Raw genomic sequence first — 12,171 nt, forward strand, 5'->3', positions numbered from 1 at the left:
GCTTCAGCCCATTCCTCCCATTTGTGATTTCCATCCCCCAGAGATGACTGCTTTCAACACTTAGCTTTTTTCTGGTACTTACCTCCATGTTTCTGTAACATACTTAATATTATTAATCTCTTGATTTTTATGAAACGATATGTATTAATGCCATGCATGGGAAGATTTAGCATTCTTATAGTCTCCGTTCCACATATACTTCCCTTCTTAATTTGCCCAGTATAGTTTTGTTATAATCCTAGATTACATCAGTAGTCTACATTGTGATTATAAATAGTATTCACAGCTGAGCTATGTCATATGGTATGATTATATAATGTACCTTTTTATTTTCTTTGGGGTTAATAAGTTTTGAAAGTTTACTTTTTTTCTATGTACCTATCGCTGATTCATACCCAGTGTATTCAAACATGTGAGACAAGTCTGTTCATTTTCATTAGCGATATCCCTCCTGGAGTCCTCTGCTTCCACTCCAGTTTACCCTGGCTGCCTTCTAGGTTTGCTATATAGCTGTTGTTCTGGGATTTCTTTTTCTAGAAGAAATCCCTTTGGGGTAACCCTGTTGGGGATTCCTTTTACCTCCTGTGTTGGGCCTCCCTTTTCCTGGGTTCCTTTTCCCCCTTTTTTCTTACTTGACTCTTTTTGTGAAACACAGAACTCTACTAGCTTCCTGAGGAGTACCTGGGACTCAGAGTTTTTGAGACCTTTTATGTCTGAAAATGTCTTTATTCAACCCCTAATACTTGCCTGTTTGGCTATATGTAGAATCAGTGTACATATCAGTTTCCCAGATTTCAAGGCTTTGCTTCATTGTCATTGCTTAAAATCTAATGACATTCTGCACTTGATCTTAGCAAAAAGGCTGAGAAGTGATTCTAATGACATTCTGATTCATGTATTATCCTTGTAACTTTCCCTTCCTTTTTCTTTCCTGTCATTTTAATGGAGTTTTGGGAGTGAACAGAGGTAAACATGAGATTTCAAAAGTCTGCAGGGCATTTTACATTTTACATACTAGATGTGTATTTCACCTTTCTTAAGAAACAAGATCTTGGACAGGATCACAAAGCTAGTATGTAACAGCAGGGATTCAAGTCCAGGTTTGTTGGACTCCAAAGGCTGCTTTTTCATTGTGCCTTACTCCCTGAAATGATGCTTCTAGCCTAGGACTATTTAACTCTAGAGAGAAGAGCAAAAGAAAATTTTGGTGGTTGCTTTTAAACAAAACCATTTTGAAGGCTTGAATTTTTAAAAAATTCATTTGAATTTTAATTAATATTGTCCCCATAGTTGTAGTAAATTTTAAAATGCACCATGTTTCTGCATACCTCTAATGGTACACTATATCCTGGTGTGAGAAGCAGGAATTCTAAGCTGATCTTTTTGTAGAGGTGGCCCAGAGGTGCTATTCATAGATCCAGCAAATTAATGTTACAGCTTGGCTAGACTTCCCCCCCCTACTGATTACCTTCCTGCAACATTTTATTATTTCATATGTCCAGAGGAATTGCAACATTTTATTTCATATGTACAGAGGAATTAAAAGAATTGTATAAACACCTGTAAACCTAGCACTTAGATTCTACAACTCTCAATTCATCCATCCACCAACCTGGATTGTACCTTTTAAGTACTTTCTACTAGACTCTGCTTCCAGGATCATTCTCCATTTATTTGGTCATTAATACAGAGAATGAATGGGGAAACACAAATAGCAAAATATTTGAGTACCTGCTATATGCTTAGGACATAATGGAGGGAATATAAGATAGCATTTATGTCCTGAAGAAATTCACCACCTAGTTGAGAAAGGTAATATGTAACAACTTGTGAGCACATAAACTACAATAGTAGTACAAGGATGTGCTTCCTGATTTAATACAGAATTATGAATTATTGATAAAATATTGCAAAGTTTTAGCATGTGTCACAAATTCAGTTTTAACCTCCATATGATAGATGTATATGCCTGTATAGAGATTATGATCTTTGTGTCATCAACTAATTCAGTCTCTTAAACTCCGTGTTTCCTACTTTCCTTGTTTTCTTTATGTCCAAAACCTCCCTCTAGCACATGATACAAAAGTCAAAAAGGGGTATACAATGAGAAGACACCTTCCTACCTCAGTCCCCCAGCTACCAGTTACCCTCTTTAGAAACAGCTACTGTCAGACTGGTTTCATTCATTCTAGAGCTACTTAATGTATATAAAAAGCATATCCCATGTATGTATACACATATAAATTAAAATATATATGGTAGCCTACTATACACACTGTGTTGAATGTGCTGTTCTGATTAGTGTTGTCTTTCCTAACTCTTGAGTACTTTCACTCTGGACTCCTTGGGACCAGTGTGCATTATGTTTTCTATTTTCCCCACATACTGGCTGTACTCCTATATTCATACTCAGATCAAAAACACTTGTTTCCCACTTGTAAAAGGAAGAACTTGGGACAACAATGTCCTCACCACATTTACCTTCAGTAACTCTTAAAAAATTCCACCTAGAAGCTGGAGGACAAGAGCTGCCTTAAGTCATTTTAGAAGCTATATTGGGTGGATGCAATTATAGGGAAGGGAGATCTGCAAGATAAAGCAGTCTGCATTTGAAAGAGCAATGCACCCCCTGGCTGACCTAGCAAGTGAATGAACACTCCAACTGCAGCCTCAATTATATGTACAAATTCCTATCAAAGACAGCATGATATGTTTTTAACAGACTTAAGCCCATATTCATTTTTGTTTTGCTTCACTATGAGTCACATGCTGATTCCAAATAAAAGCAAGAAATTCCCTGATTTATAATTAAGTCACCCATTAAATCTTAATTGCTTCTTGGACCTCAGAATTACTGGGTCTTGTTCATCTTCCTTGAATCCCTTAAATCAAAAATGAAAGAAATGGTTAAGTTCAGTTTTTATTAATAATCTTGGAACAAATACATTAACAATTCCTTAGAGTTATAAACCATTTTACAATTTTCAAAGAACTTTCACATACACCAATTAAACCCTCACAACATCCCTGTGAGGTAGGCAGGGTCAGTGTTATTCTATTACAGGAATAATAATTCCTATTATCCTAGTTCAGTATACTAGCCTAGAGAACTAGGCTCAGAGGTGAAGTAAGGTCACATAGTTAGTAAATGATGGAGCCAGGACTAGACCCTAGGCCTTCTGACATGCTGCCTCCCTGAGAACATTCAAGTAATGATATCCTATGCTATATAATGAACATTTCTCTCCTATGATGTTGATCAGATCTGTTTTTATAAATTTGATATCACCTTTTTCCTAATATCCAAAAACACGCAGACTGTGATGAGACATGTCTTCTCTGTTACTGGACTATTTCTCTTCAATTTATCTAGCACCATCCTAACATGAAACTTTCTTGTGTTTGAAGTTTTGAGGATCCTTGGCTATAAGTTCTAAATTATGATATGATATGAAAATTTATTTTAGAAAATTCTGCAAAAGTATTCCAATGTTGAATATGTCAAACTTAAAAACAACAAACCTATTTAATATTTTTGAAAGCTTTGCAATCTTTCCCACTAAGATGTTTAAATGTGTATAAATGGAAAATAAGAGAAAAGTGTTCAGCAACATTACAACATTACTGGGGAACCTACTGGTACACTTAGGTGCCAGTCACATTACACTGATTTGCTTTTATTGTTGGCCTTCTAGAGGAAGGAAAACCATTAGAGAATTTTCAGGTTTGATCCCATCTCATATATGATAACCTCAGCAACAAGCTAGAAAAATGAATTATACCAATAGAAGGATTCAAGCAGTAGTAATTATAGCATATATGTATGTGATGAAAAGGAAGAAAACTTGCTCTTCAGTGGTTTTTGCCTAAGTCCAGTGTAAATATACTTCTCAAGGCAGATTTTAAAGCTACAGCATCTTCTATGTTAAATTTAGAAATGTGAAATATGGTGGAGTTATCGACTTGGAATATAAGATCGAAATTGTAGCTGACCCCAAAACTACCTGTTAAAAGCAGAATAAAGCTCAAGGAGCATAAAAGGCAAGGTGTAAAACTCAACCGTTCTGGTATGGAGTGTAAAACAGCAAGGCAAACCTTCGGGTTAAAGTGAACCACAGAATATCAGGCATGTAAAAGCAGGTTTTAAAAATAGGAAAATGACACTGAACTGTATTATCAGGAACTACACTTTTAAAATTCCAGTTTTGGCCTTCTAAGAGCACTGGGAGAAACTTAAGCCTATGGGGAAGAGGCAGTACAGAAAATGAATGGGATCTAGAAATGGGGTTGAGGTGGGAGGTTAGAGAACACCAAGAAACAAATACACTTAAAATGGATTTAGAATCCCTTTAAATCCATCTTTTCCAAAAAAATGCTTCCTAAATTTAGAGATTTGGTTAAAAAAAGTTGGTGAAAACCAAAGTTGTGACTATTTTACCTTGAAAAGAAAGTAGTATTTAAATGTAGATAGAAATGATGCTGTTAAAGATTAGTCTACTGATCAGGCTGTAGCAATTGAAACTTAAGTGCTGCTGTCAGTGAAACATGGCAGAAAACTGCTTCCAAATAAAAAAGTCATGATAGAATTTAACATTAATGAATTAATGTATTAAGAAACAAATACTTTTTTACTTGGAGCCTAATGAAAAAACACTGGTATGCTTAAGACATCTAACAGTTTAAGCCAATGTGAAAAATACTGCAGCTACATTTAAGTTTTCTAAGATAAAACTTGAGAAGATAAAGAATGTTCTAGTTCAGTATACTGGGCTCCAAACCAACTACACGTTTGAAATACATCTTGATTGTATTCCTTACATAGTATCATTGTCATCTTCTTCATGTTTTCTCTTCAATGGGTTTGATTCGTTGGCCGTGTTCTGTGATGAAACCATGTTGGTGGTAATAAGAATATTTTTGGGCCCAATTATTGAAGGATTAATCAGAACATTTTGAACTGCAGTCGTTGCAGGAACTATAAACAGGAGAAAACACCTTCAAACTGAATTACCCCAAATCAGAAACATAGTAAAAAGTATTCAACAAATCTAAATTATAATTCTAACAACAATTTTAATAGCATGAATAGCAACTACATCATAGAAGAAACTAGGGTATTTATACTGCATTAGGAGTTGAATAAAATTTTTTAATACTTTACAGTATTTAAACTAGTATCTAGTACAACATTAAAGTTCTGTTTTTTTTTAAACTTAACTACCTAAAATTTTAGTTAATACTTAGCCATGGGAAGCAGTGTGCTGGATTCATCATGGAACATATTAAAGGCACATGTTCAAGGTCAGGAATCACATTCCCCTTATAAGCCAGTATTTTATATAAGTAGTTCACTATGTACATTTAGGTTTCAGAAGATGTTCAATTGAAATATATGCAGTAATAAATTAGGCTATAACAGAATTCTACTTATATATTATTCCAACTTTATATGTATCCTTCCATAAAGTGAGTAAAAGTACAATTTTTATTTGTTGTACACTGTTATATTATTTTTTTGAGCTTTAACCCTAAGTGCTTTTTCCTGAAGATGCGTTAGATTTGTGGACCCTAACTTATTTTAGTTGTGTTCTTTGAGAATTTGATGATCATGCTGAATACTCTCCATTCCCAAAACATTACATATTTGTAAAATTTCATACAATTTTAGTGGGGTCATAGACCCTTCTGAAGAACACTAATTTGCAGCATTACTGCCACCTTCCTGGTATGTTAAAACAACTTAACTCTTGCTATAAGAATACAAATTACTCTATAATCACAAATTATTCACAAATTTTAAGATTCAGAAAAAATAAAAGAACCACTTTCAATGCCACCCTCCCCATCATGTTACCTGGTTTGACAGGTGTGGACTGAGAAGGTGGAATCTGCACTGTAAATCTTTGGCTTGTCACTGACACTGGAGGTGCAACTTTACTTGGGACAGAAGCTGTTTGTGGGGTTGCTGTAGTTGTAATTAACAGACCATGTTAGTTAGGTGACTTCATTACACAGGTTCATATTCTGCACTCCTTAGCTTATAAGAAACTACCTTCAAAGCACAAGGAACTAATGAATGGTGAGAAAAAAATCAGAAATAAGCAAAGTACAAACTCAACGGTTTAAATGCTAAAAGTTCAGGACAGTATAGTAGTAAAGAATGTACTGTGGAGCCTACCTACTTGAGTTTGAATTCAGGCTTTATCACCTACTAGATGAGTGTCCTTGGGCAAGTTATTTAATCTTTTAATACTTTAGTTTTCTCACCTGTCAAATGGAGATAACTATCACTTACATAAGATTCTTGTGAAAGTTAAAATAATCCATGTATAGCTCTTCAAACCACCTGGCACTGAATTTTAGCTACGTGAGGTTGTGAAACTGAGTGTCCAAATAAACCAGCAGAATAAAGACCCAAGTTTTCTATTAATTACCTTAGGTAGCACTTTTAATCTGTCACTTACTGGGAATTAGAAGATGTCTACTATGCCTATGAAGGTAAATCAACATGCATCTAACAAAAGCCTATCAAATACACCTCTTAGGGTCCCCAGGTGGGTACAAAAGTCATATTCCTATTCTATATCCAAGTACTTTTTTTGAACAGGAAGGGATTGTGGAGATAACCTAGTCCAAACCCCCCTCAACTCTACCAGTTATTCCAAGGTACAACTCAAATACCACCCTATTTTATAAAATTTCCTTGATTTGCTCAGAAGTCAATGCCTGCCTCTGAAATTGCCTTGTCATAGGAACCTTTATTAGTATCTTCTCTTGTTCACTAAATTACAAGCCTGGCTAACACTTTTTATCTTTAAGAACATATGGTCTTTGTGCCTTACTCCTAATAGGCACTCAACAATTTTTGTTTAATGAATAAATTTTGCAAGACTCAAAGATGTATACTGACATCATAGCTCTCTTAAAAAATACATTTATGGAAACGTGTGTTCCTAGTTTTTCCTTTGGGGATGCAGGTTTTCCATACATCCCTTTCTCCTGGAACCAGCAGTCTGCCCAGGGAAGAGTTGCTGAAAAAACTACAACTACCCTCTCCAGAAACAAAGGAGAAGAAAGCCTAAATGGGGGAAGAAAGCCTAAATAGGGGAAGAGAGTTCAAAGGTACACAGGAATCTGGCCCTAATGCTTTCTCTCCCAAACTGAGAAGGTGAGGCCTTACTCTAATGTATCTTCATTCCTAGGCAAGTTTTCTGTTGTATTAAGGATCAGTTCAAAGAATTTGGTGAAGCTTAATGAAACAGTATGTGTTTTATTTTGTCAAGAAATTCACAATAGGTAGATGTTTTCTTGGCCATTATCATAACGATTTAACATTTAAGGAAGTATGGAGTTTAGGTTTTAAAATTGAACAGAGTAGATGCTTAGATCTTGGATGCTTTATAGAATTCCATTTTTTCAAAGTTCAAAACTTGTATTTTAATACTAGATTTTAGCAGTTCCCTCATTTTAGATTTTCAAAATCTCTAAAACATGTATAATAAATGTCTAAAAATCACAACTGATAACTAAAATTGGTTAACTGGCCAACACGTGCAGTGGATTACCACAGCCCAGAGTTTTTAAAAAATTGGTATTCACTAAAGTAATATGAATCCACAGATACACAGTATATGACCTAAAAGTTACACAAATTATATATGCGAATTTCTGCCCACAAAGGTCACATGCAGGTAACTGGAAGTGTACAACTAATACTATACCCGGTTGATTTAAAAATGTTTAAATGAGAATATGAAGAGATTGTCTACACACTGCATAAATCAAATGCTGCTTACATTAGAGCTATATGACATCTATAGGACTCAAGTTATAAAACATAAGAGCCAAGAAATCAGTACTGGTCAAAGAGGATTATTTCTGAAAATACTTTGATTATGAAAGAAATCCAGCAGGAATGTAGGACCAAAAAAAAAAAAAATCAGGAACTCTAAATCTATTTATGTTTCTCTTATTACCTAAGCAACAACATTAAAAAGAAACCTAATGGTTTCTAAATACCATTCTCCACCAAAAGGAACTAGGGCTCTTTAGAGAAATGGCTGGTTGTAGAACTAGAGTAAGGGAAAATATAAGATGAACTTAGATCATCTTGTGCCAAAAAGCAATAAAGGCTCAAAGAATGATGGGGACCTGTCACGACACAGGAGACACCCTGAAGGGACAACACAGGACAATCAGTACTACTTCTGAAAAGATTAGTATTAAAAACAGTGAGTTTTTATTTGATATGCTTTTTGTACACTTTAAATTTCTTTGGGTTGCATTCTCTTGCCAGTTGGGTTGCATTCTCTTGCCAGTTCAGAACATACTCTGAAAGTTCTTTAATTTCTGAAAATAAGTAGGCTACTGCCATGAGTTGTGTTTGGCAACTTGATTTGTATAGAAGGCAGAGAACACAGCTTAAACTGTTTTTGGTATCCCAGTTTATTCCAACAACGCTGGGTAATGTCTAATTCTATACTCATTTGGGATCAGATACTCCTTGTGGCTTTCTCATTTTGAAATCTGATAAGATATATGTTTATAGTTTTACTAGAGGATAAGTAAATGTATCAATGGCAATACATATTGGGAATTTCTGACTCAGCTTTTGACTTGAATTATAATTTAAAATTAAGTGCCAAGGAACTTCTTTACCAGTCAGAAAAACCATTTCCCTCTCTCACTTACCTATAGTAGGAGTGGAAGGTCTGCTACTAACAGCACCAACACTTAACCGTGGAACTAGTCTTCCTTGGTTAGGTCCCTAGGGGATTTCAAAAACAAATTAGTTTTAATGTTGTTTAGATCTGACCCCTAAACTTACCAAGAATGAAATTAGGATTGCTGATGTGACTTATTAATGTATAAACCTATGGCAAGAATGTCGTTTTTGTTTCATCAGTGTTCTAAATCCAACATTGAAACTAGTCTTCACAAACATATATATAACATGAATATAATGCATATGCATATGGACATGGATATGAACACACACATAGAAAATTCTATATAGTGTTTAAGGTAGAGTCTTATTTGGGGATAACAGCTAACATCCTTATGACTTTTAATCTTAACTAGTCAATATCTTAACCTAAAAAGAAACTCTCTTCTAGCAGAATTTCAGACAACAAAGGCAGCTAGCTGAATGTGGGGAGAAGTTTCTCAGTGGTGGGAGAGCCTTAGGTCATATTTCAGAAAATAAGTCCAATTCCTGATGGTATATCATTTACTCTGTTATCAGGTATCACAAAAAACTGATAAACAGTGGAAATAAATGGAGGCATGAGACCTGGGAATAAGTCCCAGCTTTGCTACTAACTCCACAGATGAATCGAGGCTGTTTCCTGTTGTGAAAATTAAGTGTTGGGTTAGATGAACATTGAAGTTCTTTTTAGCTCTAAAAATTTTGTATTTTAATGTAGTAGTTAATTGCAGACATGGTATTTTCAATGCTATAAATTTTAAAAATCCTAGTAAATTATCTTAGTCTTTACTAATCTATCTATAGGAATATGCTTTTTACAAATTGCCCTAACACATCTCATCTTTTTAAAAAACTAATTTGACTAAAAATTCTTACCTTTTTAATTAAGGACTTCAGCCTATAGTTTGGAGCTGTTAAGCAGTATCTGTCGGGTGGCAGTCTGGGTCCTGCATATGGCTTAATCAGTGGTAAAGGGGTTTGATTTTTCTGCCTTGCAATATCCAGTAAAAACTAAAAAAAAAATCCTTATTAGAACTACAATTTAAACATTTTAAAGTAAAATGAACTTCAAATAACTTTGCTCACATCTCTTGGAGGAGGAGAAGTAAAAGACTGATCAGCCCGACACTGGATTGCCAGTCTCACATCATCTGCATCAACATTAGGTTTCTTAGCATGGCTTGAATAAATTTTCGCATCATCCAGAATTGTAGTCACATATCCTTTAAGAACAAAACATTATTTTCTTAAACCTATGAAAACAGCCTAATATTTATGGCCATTTTTCTTAATGGAAGGTTCTACTAGTAGAAAATTTATGAATTTTGGTTCTAATATCTAATTGTCTGATCTACATGATCAACTAAAAATTTTTTTATTAAGCTTATTTGAGAGAGACAGCGAGGTGAGCAGGGGAGGGCAGAGAGGGGAGAGAGATAATCTCAAGCAGACTCTGTGCGGTCACAGCAGAACCCAACAAGGGGCTCAATCTCTCAAACCAGGAGGGAGATCATGACCTGAACTAAGATCAAGAGTCAGAAGCTTAATGACTGAATTACCCAGGCTCCCCCTATATGATCAATTTTAAATAGATATCACAGTATAAATACTACTGTCCCCTAGCTTGAGCTCCTTTTTTCTGCTTTAGCCAAGTTCTATGATACTTATTAACTGTTAAAGCAATTTAGTTGAAAATGTTCTTACAATAAAACAATCTTTTCAGATTCACAAGTTAGGCAAATTTTTGGTGTTTTGTTAACTTACGGAAAGCAAATTCCAACATTTGATTTATAACCCTTGGTTCATACTCCGTAATTCCCATATCCTTCAGGATTTGTGCCATCACCTGTAGATTCGAATAAAAACGCCAGATGTATGATGTAGGTATTAGAAATCAAGACTGGGCCGAAGGTAGTATTTGTATTTATGATACAAGGTCCCCCTTTCTCTGGGCTCCAAACTTGTACTCATATCCTTTTCTTCTCAAGTGTGTATCAGAATCACGCCCAAACCCGTTGAAACCTCTGCTGAAAACTTTTTTTTTTTTTTTGGCGGGGGTGGGGGCGGGGGCAAAGAGAAGAAAAAGACCTGGGATGCCTTTCACCCTAGGAAAGGCAGGGGTGGCTACAGCTGGTTGTCATTTTCTTCTGTGACGATGGGGGAAGAACGCTGGACGCGAGAATCCCGGCTGGCCAACCTGGCGAGACCACAAAGAGTCTGGGGCCCAAGGCCCAGTAGACAAAGCCGGGTGGTTGGACTGCGCACTTCGGCGGGCCGCAAGCCTCCCTCTAGCAGGGCCGCGGGGGTTGCGGGAGAAGCGCCCCAAGGTCCAGACGGGCAGCCCCTTATCCCACTCCTGGCTGCTCCGGCTGGGCTGAAGCCGCACGCGAGCCCAGCCTCAGGCCCTCCGCCGGGGCCTGCCTCCCTAGACGCTGGCCGCGCGGAGCTTCATGCCCCGCCTCTCATCCTTTGCACTTACCAAGGCATCTCTCGGAGCGTTCTTGGGAGGCGCCATCTTGCTCGACTCCATGTTATCCTGCCGCCTGTCATCCGAGGAGAGAGGGCTGATCGCAGACTCCTCGCTCAGACTCCACCCCTGCGGGGTGCGGAAGGCGGGGTTACAACTCCGGCCCAGCGGGCTGCGGCTTTTCTACTGCTACTCCACGCGGTGGAGGCTGAGGGCAGCTGGGCTAGCGGAGCCGGCAGGCCGCGGAGGATTGGCAGAGACGAGTAAGCCTTCCCCGGGGAACCCTCGGCCAACGCTTGGAAGAACCAAGACGCTCGTCTTTCTAGAGCCGTTCTCCTGTAAAATGTACCAAACGGGTAACCCTTGTCTATGCTGGGACCCCCTCTTCACACTTTCCCTGCTGCCACTCTGGCCCTTCCATCTCCCTGTAATGCCTGCACAAGCCCTGCCTCCACGTGCCCTTATGGGGTGCCTGTGTAAATAACGCCCAGTTAAAATTTCAGATCAACAACAAATACGTTTTCAGCCAAAGTATATCCCAAACACTACATAGGCTATATTTATGTAAAAAATTATTTGTGGTTGATCTCACATTTAAATTTAGCTCGGCGTTCTGTATTTTCATTTGTTAAATCTGGCAACAGCAGGCCTTTGGCCAACTGTCGTCAAGCTCAACGCCTTGTCATCCTCACCCATTTCATACTGATGAAAAGCTAAAGCCTTTGTGGGCCTGCAAGATTCCCCACCCTGCTGAGCCTCTCCAGCCTTGTCCCTTGTCCTTGAGTAGTTTTCTCCCCTCTCCAGTCTCCACAGAATAACCTGACTTTCAAAAAAAACCCCATGCATCAGTTAACCATCTCTAGCTTAAAGTGTCCCTGAGAGAACTCTTTCCTATTGTCTACAATCCACCACCGTGTTCTTTATCCCACGAAAAGGCACTCTGAGCTACCGAGGCCAGTAACAGCAGTCAGCCATGTTACGCACCCTCCCCACAATC

General features: G+C 37.4%; 1 protein-coding gene across 1 annotated transcript; it reads right to left on the minus strand.

Annotated features, from left to right (window-relative positions):
- Nucleotides 1–2,907: 2,907 nt before the first annotated feature.
- Nucleotides 2,908–11,573, minus strand: TAF9B (TATA-box binding protein associated factor 9b). Its single transcript, XM_049644003.1, has 7 exons — nucleotides 11,187–11,573; nucleotides 10,472–10,553; nucleotides 9,794–9,930; nucleotides 9,584–9,718; nucleotides 8,692–8,767; nucleotides 5,855–5,965; nucleotides 2,908–4,975 (listed from the first exon to the last, which is right to left on the minus strand). Exons 1-7 carry the CDS (start codon nucleotides 11,235–11,237, stop codon nucleotides 4,815–4,817), a joined length of 753 nt encoding a protein of 250 aa, XP_049499960.1. The 5' UTR covers nucleotides 11,238–11,573; the 3' UTR covers nucleotides 2,908–4,814.
- Between the last annotated feature and the right edge of the window lie 598 nt (nucleotides 11,574–12,171).

The sequence above is a fragment of the Panthera uncia genome, chromosome X, assembly GCF_023721935.1.
Source record: "Panthera uncia isolate 11264 chromosome X, Puncia_PCG_1.0, whole genome shotgun sequence".
NCBI lineage: Eukaryota > Metazoa > Chordata > Mammalia > Carnivora > Felidae > Panthera > Panthera uncia.